General features: G+C 44.3%; 1 protein-coding gene across 4 annotated transcripts in view; it reads left to right on the top strand.

Moving 5' to 3' along the window:
* Nucleotides 1-17,180, top strand: part of LOC115178050 (potassium voltage-gated channel subfamily H member 1) — an 84,521-nt gene that overhangs the window by 12,943 nt on the left and 54,398 nt on the right. For all 4 annotated transcript variants that reach the window (XM_029739072.1, XM_029739070.1, XM_029739069.1 and 1 more), the window contains one exon: nt 16,659-16,858. In XM_029739072.1, the coding sequence (XP_029594932.1) occupies nt 16,659-16,858 (200 nt within the window). The remainder of the gene's footprint in view (nt 1-16,658; nt 16,859-17,180) is intronic.

Genomic DNA, 17,180 nt, shown 5'->3' with positions numbered 1-17,180 from the left:
TGGAAATAGACATAAAATGTGATAAGACTGGGCCAACTGTGGCAGGCATCATCAATTTGCGTGCCAGTGTCATGCTTGAAGTTTGCCAGTATAAAAAAAGTATGTTTAACATGACTATGGACAGACCAGTAAGCTTCAACATCCCTGTGAAATATCACAGTTGCGGAATAATGAATCAAGCGTGATCTGCACCTTTCCACTACTATTCCATCCCAGAATGCATTGCTGACCATTTAGCATACATTATGATCCATACTGACTTGCTATCATAGTGACTTGGTATCAGTTTCTGATTGTGAATCAGAACCACAATCCTAGTGTTCGAAGCATCACACTCCAACCAACAGAACCTCATCTTATTTAGCTTTTAATACATAAAACATGGGGGGGAAAGTTATCCAGCTCAGGAGATCAGTTTGAGTAAAAAACAATGCAATGTTATGTTGTTAAATTATAAGACACATAGTATAACTTAAGTAACTCACAAGTGAAGCAGTTTTTAGATTTCTTTCACAACAGAAATATGCAGCATTGTTGTGTTGGTGTTGCAGGTGAGGGGGAGTATAAAGAGGTTTTCTTAGCACCTCGGGGAGAGACTGGCACTGCCCATGGGTGACAGTGATGCAGGGTGGCAGATGATAGGGGAAGCGAGAGTGACGGGGGGCGCGGGGTGGTCCTGCTGCTATTCCTCAGTGGTGGGAAGACAGTCTGCCACCCACAGCCTGGAAGCTGGACAGAAGCTTAGTCATGCAATATGTTGCCAGTTAAGTCACCTGCCAGTGTGTGTGTGTGTGTTATGGGTTGGATTTCATTTGTGTCTTGGTCTTTTTGTGAGGGAGTATGTTCTGTATTTTCTGTATGTGTATTTGAATATGTGTGCTTGTTTAGGTCTTGATAAATACATTCGCCACTATTCTGCAAATCTTAGTCCCAACAAGAGCAGTCATAATCGTGCAAACTGTCGCCGTAAAACACGGAGGTCCACTCACCCCCGTTGCATTTTGGCGGTGTCCAGAGCTTATGACACGACAGTCTCTGTGGCGCTGTGACAAGTTGTTCCTGGCTGTCACAGTGGTCTTGTCTCAGTGCAGCCAGCCGTGTCATACCCTTCTGTGTCCCCATACGCACACCAACCCTCCTCTCCCGCTCCTCTCTCTCTCCCACAAGGCTTGTTCACTGTTTATATACACTGAGTATACATTTAGAAACACCTGCTCTTTCCATGACAGACTGACCAGGTGAATCCGGGTGAAAGCTATGATCCATGATTGATGTCATTTGCTAAATCCACTTCAGTCTAGATGAAGGGGAGGAGACAGGTTAACACAACTCAATATTAGGAAGGTGCCATTTGACGTAAGCTGAGAGTTAGCTAATACTAATCATTTCCCCTTTTCAAGTTGATAAAGTCATGTTTTCTTTTGGGCCAGTAATGACGACTTGCTTGAACACAAACTCAAAATAGCAGTTTTCATCCTCAGTGTTGTGCCCAATAGACGACATTATGGAAATGTTCTCAAACGAGGAATTGACTAAAATGAGCAAAGTCACTTCATATACATTTGAAGTGTCTTGCTTCCAAACGGTTCCCTATTGTATATGCAGATGCTGCCAGGTATTGCATTTTCAAAATATCAACCAATTGCTTTGCATGCGAATAGTAAACTGCCTATTTTGTCATAGTACGCATTTTCCCTTCTTTGACTCATTGCTTGCTCAGTGGGAACTGTCACTTCTGTGATGCGCCCAAGGGGAGGGGAGTACAGGACTCAACCCATTCTGAAACAAAATATGAGCTAAATCAGGGAGACTTGGCTAAAGGCCATGGGTATTATGTATCAGCATAATGATGCCAATGTAGTGCATTGAAATACATTTTCTGAGCCCATATGACCCCCTGATAAAATCCTAGTGCCAGTTTATACTGATTCTGAGTTGTCAGCAATTTTAAGTCAGTTGAAAAATTGCCAAGTAGAATGTTTTTTTATCTGGCGCTTGGCACCCAGGGCCGGTACAGGATGACAGGGGACCACTTAGGTAGGTTGACTGACATCCTGCCTACCCCTAAAAAGAAGATTCACTGGAGATTTTGATTCATGCAACTGCCACTATTGGCACTAGTGACCTTGTCAAGAGGTTTGGACCTTTTGGTGTAAATCGCAAGGTAGCTGGTTCAAATCAAATCAAATGTTATTGGTCACATACACATATTTAGCAGATGTTATTACGGGTGTAGCGAAATGCTTGTGTTCCTAGCTCCAACAGTGCAGTAGTATCTAACAATTCACAACAATACACACAAATCTAAAAGTAAAAGAATAGAATTAAGAAATATATAAATATTAGGACGAGCAATGTCGGAGTGGCGTTGACTAAAATACAGTAGAATAGAAAACAGTATATACATATGAAGCAGTATGTAATTTTTTTTAAAGTGACTAGTGTTCCATTATTAAAGTGACCAGTGATTCCATGTCTATGTACATAGGGCAGCAGCCTCTAAGGTGCAGGGTTGAGTAACCGGGTGGTAGCCGGCTAGTGATGGCTATTTAACAGTCTGATGGCCTTGAGATAGAAGCTGTTTTTCAGTCTCTTGATCCCAGGTTTGATGCACTTGTACTGACCTCGCCTTCTGGACGATAGCGGGGTGAACAGCCCCTGGCTCGGGTGGTTGATGTCCTTGATGATCTTTTTGGCCTTCCTGTGACATCTCGTGCTGTAGGTATCCTGGAGGGCAGGCAGAGTGCCCACGGTGATGCGTTGGGCAGACCGCACCACCCTCTGGAGAGCCCTGTGGTTGTGGGTGGTGCAGTTGCCATACCAGGCGGTGATACAGACCGACAGGATGCTCTCAATTGTGCATCTGTAAAAGCCACATTTCTTCAGCCTCCTGAGGTTGAAGAGGTGCTGTTGCGCCTAATTCACCACACTGTCTGTGTGGGTGGACCATTTCAGATTGTCAGTGAAGTGTATGCCGAGGAACTTGAAGCTTTTCATCTTCTCCATTGCGGTCCCGTCGATGTGGATAAGGGCGTGCTCCCTCTGCTGTTTCCTTGAAGTCCATGATCAGCAGACACATTCGGTGTCAATGATCTAGAACAAAAGCTCAAGGCAACATGCAAATCCAACCCTTGCACACACACACATTCCTCACTCTGACAGTTAGCTACCTGCAGCTAAAGCCCAGCTTGCTGCCTTATCCAAGTGTCACCAAAGAGAGACCCTGTGCTTGACGGCAAGCCCTAATGGTGATCACTCCCCGTGAGGCAACATTTGGAGTTGAGAAGTAGTGAGAGTTTGTGCCTTCAGGTCTCGACGATTACACTCAGAGGAATGACTGTGTGCGAGCCAGCCTGGACAAAGCCCCAGACATGAGCTATGTGGCTTGTCAGCAAGCTCTGCGTTTAATTTAGATTTAGGAGTCACACTTAATGTGTCCCACGGACAATCAAACACACTGTGTGTTTGGGCCACTGCATGGTACTAGATTTGTGTGAACTCGTTGCCATAGCAACCAACGTCCAGGTGGACCATATTAGCTCATTAGCGTAGTAATTTGTGAATATCTTAACAATCAAAAATTACTCTAATCTGCTGTGCCTTATTACTTGGACTGATCTTTTTAGTGATGTGCTGAGTACCTGAGACTACTTCATGAGCCGGCTCAAGAATCCAATGGTAAAAATAGATGATCCAGTTCCCTATGAAAGCACCTGGTTCGGCAGACCTCACACAGCATAGTTTCACTACCCCAGTTTCTCTTAGCCTCAAAGCCTGGTTACATTTCCACTCGTTAACGTGACATATATTACATGTAGAGGGTTCCACTACTGTAAAATAACAACTCGCATCAACCTCAGAATCTCCGATCCTCAGTGAGACCAATTGCTGTTTTAATTTTCCAATATACAGTACTAGTCACAAGTTTGGACTCACCGACTCATTCAATGGGTTTTCTTAATTTTGACTATTTTCTACATTGTAGAATAATAGTGAAGACATCAAAACTATGAAATAACACATCATGGAGTAACCAAAAAGTATATGTATTTTAGATTCTTCAAAGTAGCCACACTTTGCCTTGATGACAGCTTTGCACACTCTTGGCATTCTCTCAACCAGCTTCATGAGGTAGTCACCTGGAATGCTTTTCTAACAGTCTTAAAGGAGTTCCCACATATGCTGAGCACTTGTTGGCTGCTTTATCTTCACTCTGCGGTCCAACTCATCCCAAACCATCTAAATTGGGTTGAGGTCGGTGATTGTGGAGGCCAGGTCATCTGATGCAGCTCCATCACTCTCCTTCTTTGTCAAATAGCCCTTACACAGCCTGGAGGTGCGTTTTGGGTAATTGTCCTGTTGAAAAACAAATAATAGTTCCACTAAGTGCAAACCAGATGGGATGGCGTATCGCTGCAGAATGCTGTGGTAGCCATGCTGGTTAAGTGTGCCTTGAATTCTAAATAAATCACAGACAGTGTCACCAGCAAAGCACCCCCACACCATCACACCACCTCCTCCATGCTTCACGGTGGGAACTACACATGCGGAGATCATCCGTTCACCTAATCTGCGTCTCACAAAGACGAGGAGGACAGATTTCCACCGGTCTAATGTCCAATGCTCATTTTTCTTGGCCCAAGCAAGTCTCTTCTTATTATTGGTTTCCTTTAGTAGTTGTTTCTTTGCAGCAATTCGACCACGAAGGCCTGATTCACGCAGTCTCCTCTGAACAGTTGATATTGAGATGTCTGTTACTAAGTAGTGGCGCCGGAGGGGATGGCTGCCGTTTTATGGGCTCTTAACCAACCGTGCTATTTTGTTGTTTTTTTCGCATTGTTTGTAACTTATTTTGGACATAATGTTGCTGCTACCATTTCTTATGACCGGAAAGAGCTTCTGGACATCAGAACAGCGATTACTCACCTTGAACTGGACAAATTATTTTTCTTTAATGAGTCGGACGAGAGGGATTTACTCCAGACACCCGGCGAGGCCCTCATCCCAGTCATTCGCAGGAGAAAAAGTCAGAGATATCGCGAGTCGTGGCTGAACGATGACATGAATAACATACAGCTGGCAGGTTACACATTACACACTGAATCGGCAGGATAGAACAGCAGCCTCTAGTAAGACAAGGGATGCCGGTCTATGTATATTTGTAAACAACAGCTGGTGGACGATATCTAAGGAAGCCACAAGGTTTTGCTCGCCTGAGGTAGAGTATCTCATGATAAGCTGAAGACCACACTATCTACCAAGAGAGTTTTCATCTATATTCTTCGTAGCTGTCTATTTACCACCACAAACTGATTCTGGCACTAAGGCCGCACTCATTGAGCTGTATGCGGCCATAAGCAAACAGGAAAACGCTCATCCAGAGGCTGTGCTCTTAGTGGCCGGGGACTTTAATGCGGGGAAACTTACATCCGTTTTACCTAATTTCTACCAGCATGTTAAATGTACGAACAGAGGGGAAAAAACTCTAGTCCACCTTTATTCCACACACAGAGACGTGTCAAAGCTCTCCCTCACCCTCCATTTGGCAAATCTGACCATAATTCTATCCTCCTGATTACAAGCAAAAACTAAAGCAGGAAGCCCCAGTGACTCGGTCAATAAAAAAGTGGTCAGATGAAGCAGATGCTAAGCTACAGGACTGTTTTAATAGCACAGACTGTAATTTGTTCCTGGATTCTTCCGGAGTACACCACATCAGTCACTGGCTTCATCAATAAGTGCATCGATGACGTCGTCCCCACAGTGACTCTACGTACATACATCAACCAGAAGCCATGGATTACAGGGAACGTCCGCACTGAGCTAAAGGGTAGAGCTGCCGCTTTCAAAGAGCAGGACTCTAAATCCCGCTATGCCCTCCGACGAACCATCAAACAGGCAAAGCGTCAATAAACAGGTCAACATTCACAAGGCCACAGGGCCAGACGGATTACCAGGCCATGTGCTCCGAGCATGCGCTGACCAACTGGCAAGTGTCTACACTGACATTTTCAACCTCTCTCTGTCTGAGTCTATAATACCAACATGTTTCAAGCAGACCACCATAGTTCCTGTGCCCAAGAACACTAAGGTAACCTGCTTAAATGACTACCGACCCATAGCACTCACGTCTGTAGCGATGAAGTGCTTTGAAATGCTGGGCATGGCTCACATCAACACCATTATCCCAGAAAGCCTAGACCTACTCCAATTTGCATATTGCCACAACAGATCCACAGATGATGCAATCTCTATTTCAATCCACACTGACCTTTCACACCTGGACAAAAGGAACACCTATGTGAGAATGCTATTCATTGACTACAGCTCAGCGTTCAACACCATATTGCCCTCAAAGCTCATCACTAAGCTAAGGACCCTGGGACTAAACACCTCCCTCTGCAACTGGATCCTGGACTTCCTGACGGGCCACCCCCAGGTGGTAAGGGTAGGTAACAACACATCCGCCACGCTGATCCTCAACACGGGGGCCCCTCAGGGGTGCGTGCTCAGTCCCCTCCTGTACTCCCTGTTCACTCATGACTGCATGGCCAGGCACAACTCCAACACCATCATTAAGTTTTCTGATGACAATGACGAGACAGCCTATAGGGAGGAGGTCAGAGACCTGGCCATGTGGTGCCAGGACAACAACCTCTCCCTCAACGTGATCAAGACAAAGAAGATGATTGTGGACTACAGGAAAGGAGGACCAAGCCACGCCCACATTCTCATCAACCAGGCTGTAGTGGAGCAGGTTGAGAGTTTCAAGTACCTTGGTGTCCACATCACCAACAAACTAACATGGTCCAAGCACACTAAGACAGTCTTGAAGAGGGCACGACAAAGCCTATTCCGCCTCAGGAGACTGAAAAGATTTGGCATGGGTCCTCAGATCTTCAAAAGGTTCTACAGCTGCACCATCGAGAGCATCCTGACTGGTTGCATCACTGCCTGGTATGGCAACTGTTCGGCCTCCGACCGCAAGGCACTACAAGGGGTAGTGTGTACGACCCAGTACATTACCAGTACATCATACCAGGCGGTGTCAAAGGAAGGCCCTAAAACTTGTCAAAGACTCCAGCCACCCATAGACTGTTCTCTCTGCTATCGCATGGCAACCAGTACCGGAGCGCCAAGTCTAGGTCCAAGAGGCTTCTATTTACATTGCCCCCCCTCTTTTACAGTGATGATATTCTGTTTATTATCTATGCAGTCACTTTAATAACTCTACCTATATGTACATATTACCTCAATTACCTCGACTAACCGGAGCCTCCGCACATTGACTCTGTACCGGTACCCCCTGTATTTAGCCTCGCTATTGTTATTTTACTGCTGCTCTTTAATTATTTGTTACTTTTGTTTCTTTGTATTTTTCTTAACTGCATTGTTGGTTAAGGGCTCGTAAGTAAGCATTTCACTGTAAGGTCTACACCTGTTGTATTCGGCGCATGTGACTAATACAATTTGATTTGATTTGAACTCTGTGAAGCATTTATTTGGGCTGCAATCTGAGGTGCAGTTAACTCTAATGAATGTATCCTCTTCAGCAGAGGTAACTCTGGGTCTTCCTTTCCTGTGGCGGTCTTCATGAGAGCCAGTTTCATCATAGCGCTTGATGGTTTTTGCGACTGCACTTAAAGAAACTTTCAAAGTTCTTCGAATGTTCTTCATTGACTGACCTTCATGTCGTAAAGTAATGATGGACTGTCGTTTCTCTTTGCTTATTTGAGCTGTTTTTGCCTTAATATGGACTTGGTATTTTACCAAATAGGGCTCTCTTCTGTATACCACCCCTACCTTGTCACAACACAACTGATTGGCTCAAACGCATTAAGAAGGAAAGAAATTCCACAAATTAACTTTTAACAAGGCACAACTGTTAATTGAATTTTTATTTCACCTTTATTTAACCAGGTAGGCTAGTTGAGAACAAGTTCTCATTTGCAACTGCGACCTGGCCAAGATAAAACATAGCAGTTCGACACATAAAACAACACAGAGTTACACATGGAATAAACAAAACATACAGTCAATAAAACACAGAATAAAATAAAACAAAAAGTCTATATACAGTGAGTGCAAATTAGGTAAAATAAGGGAATTAAGGCAATAAATAGGCCATGGTGTCGAAGTAATTACAATATGGCAATGAAACACTGGAATGGAAGATGTGCAAAAGATGGATGTGCAAGTAGAGATACTGGGGTGCAAAAGGAGCAAGATAAATAAATAAGTACAGTATGGGGATGAGGTAGATAGATTGGCTGTATACAAATGGGCTATGAACAGGTGCAGTGATCTGTGAGCTGCTCTGACAGCTGGTGCTTAAAGCTAGTGAGGGAGATAGGAATCTCCAGCTTCAGTGATTTTTGCAGTTCGTTCCAGTCAGTGGCAGCAGAGAACTGGAAGGAAAGGCGACCAAAGGTGGAATTGCCTTTGGGGGTGACCAGTGAGATATACCTGCTGGAGCGCGTGCTACGAGTGGGTGCTGCTATGGTGACCAGCGAGCTGAGATAAGGCGGGGCTTTACCTAGCAGAGACTTGTAGATAACCTGTAGCCAGTGGGTTTGGCGACGAGTATGAAGCGAGGGCCAGCCAACGAGAGCGTATAGGTCGCAGTGGTGGGTAGTGTATGGGGCTTTGGTGACAAAACGGATGGCACTGTGATAGACTGCATCCAGTTTGTTGAGTAGAGTGTTGGAGGCTATTTTATAGATGACATCGCCGAAGTTGAGGATTGGTAGGATGGTCAGTTTTATGAGGGTATGTTTGGCAGCATGAGTGAAGGATGCTTTGTTGCGAAATAGGAAGCCGATTCTAGATTTAAGTTTGGATTGGAGATGCTTAATGTGAGTCTGGAATGAGAGTTTACAGTCTAGCCAGACACCTAGGTATTTCTGGTTGTCCACGTATTCTAAGTCAGAGCCGTCCAGAGTAGTGATGCTGGATGGGCGGGCAGGTGCGGGCAGTGATCGGTTGAATAGCATGCATTTAGTTTTATTTGCGTTTAAGAGCAGTTGGAGGCCACGGAAGGAGAGTTGTATGGTATTGAAGCTCATCTGGAGGTTAGTTAACACCGTGTCCAAAGAAGGGCCAGAGGTATACAGAATGGTGTCGTCTGCGTAGAGGTGGATCAGAGAATCACCAGCAGCAAGAGCGACATCATTGATGTATACAGAGAAGAGAGTCGGCCCGAGAATTTAACCCTGTGGCACCCCCATAGAGACTGCCAGAGGTCCGGACAACAGGCCCTCTGATTTGACACATTGAACTCTATCAGAGAAGTAGTTGGTGAACCAGGCGAGGCAATCATTTGAGAAACCAAGGCTGTTGAGTCTGCCAACAAGAATGTGGTGATTGACAGAGTCGAAAGCCTTGGACAGGTCGATGAATACATCTGCACAGTAATGTCTCTTATCGATGAAGGTTATGATATCGTTAAGGACCTTGAGCGGGGCTGAGGTGCACCCATGACCATCTCTGAAACCAGATTGCATAGCGGAGAAGGTACGGTGTGATTCAAAATGGTCGGTGATCTGTTTGTTAACTTGGCTTTCGAAGACCTTAGAGATGCAGGGTAGGATAGATATAGGTCTGTAGCAGTTTAGGTCTAGAGTGTCTCCCCCTTTGAAGAGGGGGATGACTGCGGCAGCTTTTCAATCTTTGGGAATCTCAGACGATACGAAAGAGAGGTTGAACAGGCTAGTAATAGGGGTTGCAACAATTTCGGTAGATAATTTTAGAAAGATAGGGTCCAGATTGTGTAGCCCGGCTGATTTGTAGGGGTCCAGATTTTGCAGCTCTTTCAGAACATCAGCTATCTGGATATGGGTGAAGGAGAAATGGTGGGGGCTTGGACGGGTTGCTGTGGAGGGTGCCGGGCAGTTGACCGGGGTAAGGGTAGCCAGGTGGAAAGCATGGCCAGCCGTAGAGAAATGCTTATTGAAATTCTCAATTATAGTGGATTTATCGGTTGTAACAGTGTTTCCTAGCCTCAGAGCAGTGGGTAGCTGGGAGGAGGTGCTCTTATTCGCCATGGACTTTACAGTGTCCCAGAACTTTTTTGAGTTTGTACTGCAGGATGCAAATTTCTGTTTAAAAAAGCTAGCCTTAGCTTTCCTAACTGCCTGTGTATATTGGTTCCTAACTTCCCTGAGAAGTTGCATATCACGGGGGCTATTCGATGCTAATGCAGAACGCCACAGGATGTTTTTGTGCTGGTCAAGGGCAGACAGGTCTGGAGTGAACCAAGGGCTATATCTATTCCTGGTTCTACATTTTGTGAATGGGGCATGCTTATTTAAAATGGTGAGGAAGGCACTTTTAAAGAATAACCAGGCATCCTCTACTGTCGGGATGAGGTCAATGTCATTCCAGGATACCCCGGCCAGGTTGATTAGAAAGCCATGCTCGCAGAAGTGTTTTATGGAGCGTTTGACAGTGATAAGGGGTGGTCGTTTGACCGCAGACCCATTATTGATGCAGGCAATGAGGCAGTGATCGCTGAGATCTTGGTTGAAAACAGCAGAGGTGTATTTGGAGGGCGAGTTAGTTAGGATGATATCTGTGAGGGTGCCCGACAACATACCAAGGTTTTTCTTTATTTTTACTATTTTCAACTTTGTAGAATAATAGTGAAGACATGAAAACTATGAAATAACACACATGGAATCATGTAGTAACCAATAAAGTGTTAAACAAATTAGATTTTAGATTCTTCAAAGTAGCCACCCTTTGCCTTGACAGCTTTGCACACTCTTGCCCTTCTCTCAACCGGCTTCATGAGGTTGTCACCTGGAATGGATTTCAATTAACAGGTGTGCCTTGTTAATTAGTGGGATTTCTTTCTTTAATGCGTTTGAGGCAATCAGTTGTGTCACCCCCTTTGAAGAGGGGGATGACCGCGGCAGCTTTCCAATATGGATGCAGGCAATGAGGCAGTGATCGCTGAGATCTTGATTGACAACAGCAGAGGTGTATTTGGAGGGCGAGTTAGTTAGGATGATATCTATGAGGGTGCCCGTGTTTACAGATTTGGAGTTATATCTGGTAGGTTCATTGATAAGTTGTGTGAGATTGAGGGCATCAAGCTTAGATTGTAGGATGGCCGGGGTGTTAAGCATGTCCCAGTTTCGGTCACCTAGCAGCACGAGCTCAGAAGATAGATGGGGGCAATCAAATCACATATGGTGTCGAGGGCACAGCTGGGGGCAGAGGGTGGTCTATAGCAAGCGGCAACGGTGAGAGACTTGTTTCTGGAAAGGTTCATTTTTAGAAGTAGAAGCTCGAATTGTTTGGGTACAGACCTGGATAGTAAGACAGAACTCTGCAGGTTATCTTTGCAGTAGATTGCAACACCACCCCCTTTGGCAGTTCTATCTTGTCGGAAAATGTTATAGTTAGGGATGGAAATTTCAAGGTTTTTGGTGGTCTTCCTAAGCCACAATTCAGACACGGCTAGGACATCCGGATTGGTGGAGTGTGCTAAGGCAGTGAATAAAACAAACTTAGGGAGGAGGCTTCTAATGTTAACATGCATGAAACCAAGGCTTTTACGGTTGCAGAAGTCAACAAATGAGAGAGCCTGGGGGATGGGAGTGGAGCTAGACACTGCAGGGCCTGAATTAACCTCTACATCACCAGAGGAACAGAGGAGGAGTAGGATAAGGGTACGGCTAAAGGCAATCAGAACTGGACGTCTAGTAAGTTCAGAACAGAGAGTAAATGGAGCAGATTTCTGGGCACTGTAGAATATATTCAAGGCATAATGTACAGACAAAGGTATAGTAGGATGTGAATACAGTGGGGGTAAACCTGTGCATGTAGTGATAATGAAAGAGATATTGTCTCTAGAAATAGAATTTTAACCAGGTGATGTCACTGCGTGTGTGGGAGGTGGAACTAAATTGTTAGCCGAGGCGTGTTGAGCAGTGCTAGAGGCTCTACAGTGAAATAAAACAATAGTTACAAACCAAATCAGCAATGGACAAGGCATGGTGACGTTAAGGAGAGGCATGCGTAGCCGGGTGATCATAAGAGTCCAGTGCGTGGCTTCAGGCAGCTAGCGGCATGGGGCTAGCAGGCTAACAGAAAGGCCTTAGAGGGACAACGCGACGGAGGAAAGTCTGTTGTGGCCCCCTCGTGCAGTTACATCAGCGGACGGATCAGCAGGGCTCTGTGTGGTAAACCAGGCCAATTGGCAAAATATGTATAGTGGCCAAAGAAATATGTCCGAAGGGCCTCTTAAGCCAGCAGTCCAATGTGCTTTAAATAACTAGCAGGCCGCGGATTAGTGGCTGTGCGTTCAGGGGACATTAGCTGCTATAATTCCAGGTGAAATATATATATATATATATAAAATAATAAAAAAAATAGTAGAAAGAGGAGGAAGGGAAGCGCTACTAAGGTACACAATAGTAAATGTTGGTAGACAGAAGGTGCTCTTTGGTAAAAGGGTTGAGTTGGTCTTCAAAAAGAAAGGAGGACCAAGGCACTCTTCATATAATTGATTAAAATGCCTTTATTAGTATGGCATGTTCAATAGAAACAATGTTTTTAAAAAAACGACGCGTTTCGGCTGCATGGCCTTCATCAGGGTGTACAAAGAAATAATACAATGTTCTCTGTTTAACAGCTTTTCCAATTAACCCTAATTAGAAGGGGGAGTGGTTAAAATTGATTGGACACACCTAGTAAGCAATAGTATACACACTTAAAATAGTATACACACAATAAAAAAAATAGGTTCAGAGCTTGCGGTAGGAATCCGGAGATATGGAGAAGAATAAGTCCGACTAGCTCTGGTTTGAGTCGCGCTGTACAGACTGGCGAGAGTTATCCGGGATAAAGGTAGCTGATGACCGCTAACAAAGGATAGCTGACTGCTAGCTAGTAGCTTCGGAATGTATTCGATGGGCCTCGTAAGCTAACAGTCCGTTGTGCTCTAGACAGCTAGCATTCAGGGGACGTTAGCTGCGAAGGTCGTAAGGTGAGAAGGTTCAGAGCTTGCGGTAGGAATCCGGGGGTATGGAGAGAAAAATAGGTCCGGTATGCTCTGGTTGAATCGCGTTGTACAAACTGGCGAGAGCTTTCTGACCGTTAGCTGGCTAGTTAGCTGGCTAGCTTATGTTAGAGAGATTCCAGTAATAGAGGTAAAGAAAAATACTTTAGAGAAAAAGCAGGTCCACACCACATTGGGTGAGGCGGGTTACAGGAAAGTATTTTGAAGTAAGGGGTTAGAAAAATATAAAAATATATGCAAAGAAAAAGTTATACAAATATATATATATATGGGAAACGACAAGACGAAGGACAAATACTTCTGACTGCTACGCCATCTTGGATTGGAAGTTCCATTCCAGGTGACTACCTCATGAAGCTGGTTGAGAGAATGCCAAGAGTGAGCAAAGCTGTCGTCAAGGCAAAGGATGGCTACTTTGAATAATCTCATCTCAAATATATTTTTATTTATTTTACACTTTTTTGGTTGCTACATGATTCCATATAAGTTATTTAATAGTTTTGATGTCTCACTATTATTCTACAATGTAAAATTGTAAAATGACCAGCATCCCGGAGTCGTCTCTTCATTGTTGACGTTGAGACTGGTGTTTTGCGGGTACTATTTAATGAAGCTGCCAGTTGAGGACTTGTGAGGCATCTGTTTCTCAATCTAGACACTAATGTACTTGTCCTCTAGGTCAGTTGTGCACTGGGACTTCCCACTCCTCTTTCTATTCTGGTTAGAGCCAGTTTGCGCTGTTCTGTGAAGGGAGTAGTACACAGCGTTGGACGAGATCTTCAGTTTCTTGGCAATTTCTCACATGGAATAGCCTTCATTTCACAGAACAAGAATAGACTGACGAGTTTCAGAAGGAAGTCTTTGTTTCTGGCCATTTTGAGCCTGTAATCGAATCTACAAATGCTGATGCTCCAGATACTCAACTAGTCTAAAGAAGGCCAGTTTTATTGCTTCTTTAATCAGGATAACAGTTTTCAGCTGTGCTAACATAATTGCAAAAGGGTTTTCTAACGATCAATTAGCCTTTTAAAGTGATAAACTTGGATTAGCTAACACAACGTGCCATTGGAACACAGGAGTGATGGTTGCTGATAATGGGCCTCTGTACGCCTATGTAGATATTCCATTAAAAAATCTGTTTCCAGCAACAATAGTCATTTACAACATTAACAATGTCTACACTGTATTTCTGTATTTCTGATCTGACCCCAAACTTTTGAACGGTAGTGTACATTCACACACACACACACACACACACACACACACACACACACATATATATACATACATACAGTGCATTTGGAACGTATTCAGACCCCTTCCCTTTTTACACATTTTGTTACGTTACAGCCTTATTCTAAAATGTATTAAATCATATATTTTTTGCACACAATACCCCATAATGACAAAGAGAAAACAGGTTTTTAGAATTTTTTGCACATTTATTACAATTAAAAAACATACCTTATTTACATAAGTATTCAGACCCTTTGCTTTGAGATTCGAAATTGAGCTCAGGTGCATCCTGTTTCCATTGATCATCCTTGAGATGTTTCTACAACTTGATTGGAGTCCACCTGTGGTAAATGTAATGTATTGGACATGATTTGGAAAGGCACACACCTGTCTATATAAGATCCCACAGTTGGCAGTGCATGTCAGAGCAAAAATCAAGCCATGAGGTTGAAGGAATTGTCCGTAGAGCTCCGAGACAGGATTGTGTCGAGGCATAGATCTGGAGAAGGGTACCAAAAAAATTAAGTGGCCTCCATCATTCTCAAATGGAAGAAGTATGGAGCCACAAGAATCTTCCTAGAGCTGGCTGCCCGGCCACACTGAGCAATCGGGGAGAAGGTCCTTGGTCAGGGAGGTGACCAAGAACCCAATGGTCACTCTGACAGAGCTCCAGAACCTTCCAGAAGCTCCAGAAACTTCCAGAAGGACAACCATCTTTGCAGCACTCCACCAATCAGGCCTTTATGGTAGAGCGGCCAGACGGAAGCCACTCTTCAGTAAAAGGCACATGACAGCCCGCTTGGAGTTTGCCAAAAGGCACCTAAAGGACTCTCAGACCATGAGAAATAAGATTCTCTGGTCTGATGAAACCAAGATGGAACTCTTTGGCCTCAATTCCAAGGGACATGTCTGGATGAAACCAGGCACTGTTCATCACCTGACCAATACTATCCCTACGGTGAAGCATGGTGGTGGCAGCAGCAACATGCTGTAGGGATGTTTTTCAGCGGCAGTGACTGGGAGAATAGTCAGGATTGAGGGAAAGATGAACGGAGCGAAGTACAGTGGGATCCTTGACGAAAACCTGCTCCAGAGTGCTCAGGACCTCAGACTGGGGCTAAGGTTCACCTTCCAACAGGACAACGACCCTAAGCACACAGCCAAGACAATGCAGGAGTGGCTTCGGGACAAGTCTCTGAATCCAGTTACAATTAAATTACACCCTTAAATTGCTTCTGATAACTGAATGATCCAACTTAGTGTATGTTGTCAGGACAGTCCCAAGCTGTTGCATTTAACAGTAATCAACAGTATCCTGTTGCATTTTTATCCCAGGCGGCTACCCATAATTCAGTTCTGTGGCTTGATCAGACAGGTCTATATGGCTCATCACTGCTGCAGCTGGAAAAATGACAGACGTTTTTAGCCCAGCCTAATGCCTCTTAACGTTGCCCCATTGTGTATATGACAGGCCCTCTCTCGTCTCCCTGACTGTTTACCTGTTGTGCTCGCTCGCCGCCTCTGCGAGGATCGATTGCGTCAGCAACAACAATAATATAGTCATGTCATCCACCTTCTAAAACGTCCTTTGGCAAGGTTGCTCAATATCCCCTTCAGTTTAACAATTATGATGACCCTTTGATTATAATAAAGCCAGTGATTTTCAGCTTTTGTTGTGCCACCTGAACGATTGAAAACGAGCACTATGTTTCACTTCCCTTGAAAATGGATGCCACCAGTGTCATCACTAATGGTTGACAGGACCTCTATTGATTCCTCTGACCCTGCTGTGGAGGAGTGGGACACTGGAAGGGGAATAGGGCGACACATTCTCAGACAAAGTGCTGACTTGGGTATGAATTGTGAGAGCCGATATTGATTGGATAGCTGCGGGATTGAGACAGAATGAGTGATGGCTGATTGGTCAGCAGTCAGTGGGAAGTGAGAGGGAGCGTGACACCATTTGTCTTTACAGACCATGTCCCAAAGCCCATTATGACCAATGGAGAGATAATGTCCTTGTAGAAGAAGATATGATAAATGTAACATGCCACTTGTTTTGCTACACACATCGCTGCATTTGCAAGGGCACATAATGATGTTTACAAGTTATGACTGTGAATATGGGGATATTATTGTGATAGATTTACAGACTGTTGTCTGCCAAAAGAAAACATCACGAATGGTTCCTTTGGGTCTCTAGTGGTCTGTTCTTCCACTATTAATAATACACAGAACAGTCTTGTCAGTGGAAAAATGCTAATAAACTCAAAACCATTATTCTTACCAGCTCATAATTTGAAGGGTCCTGTTTGCTAGAATCCTTTAGTTGACACATCTACAGTATGCCATATTTAACAGCACATTGACCACACTCTTTATCGGTCTTTTCCAGCACTCCTGTATGCCACCATCTTCGGTAACGTGACCACCATCTTCCAGCAGATGTACGCCAACACCAACCGCTACCACGAGATGCTCAACAGCGTCCGCGACTTCCTCAAGCTCTACCAGGTGCCAAAGGGCCTCAGTGAACGCGTCATGGACTACATTGTCTCTACATGGTCCATGTCTAGAGGCATCGATACAGACAAGGTAACGCAAACGTGGCTAAAAACTTCCATACCATTTTGTTACCATCTCACAGTATGCATCTTTATTTCATGGCTAAGTTGGTCTGTGAGAGGAAGCAAAAGTTATGCATCACCATGGATATTACTGGTATGTGTTGGTGGTATTATGTTGTCATTGTTATACCATTATTATTAATTTATTCGAATTATTATTATATTGATACGATTTACCGATACTCATCGGCCCCCGATTCAAATGTTTAAGATATGACTGCATCATTCCTCGGACCCCATACCGATCCAAATGTATAATGCATTGGTCAGAAAATTGATTCAAAGTTAGG

Source organism: Salmo trutta, chromosome 38, assembly GCF_901001165.1.
Source record: "Salmo trutta chromosome 38, fSalTru1.1, whole genome shotgun sequence".
Lineage (NCBI taxonomy): Eukaryota > Metazoa > Chordata > Actinopteri > Salmoniformes > Salmonidae > Salmo > Salmo trutta.
Note: the sequence above shows the minus strand (reverse complement) of the source record. Positions and strands in the feature narration are given on the sequence as shown.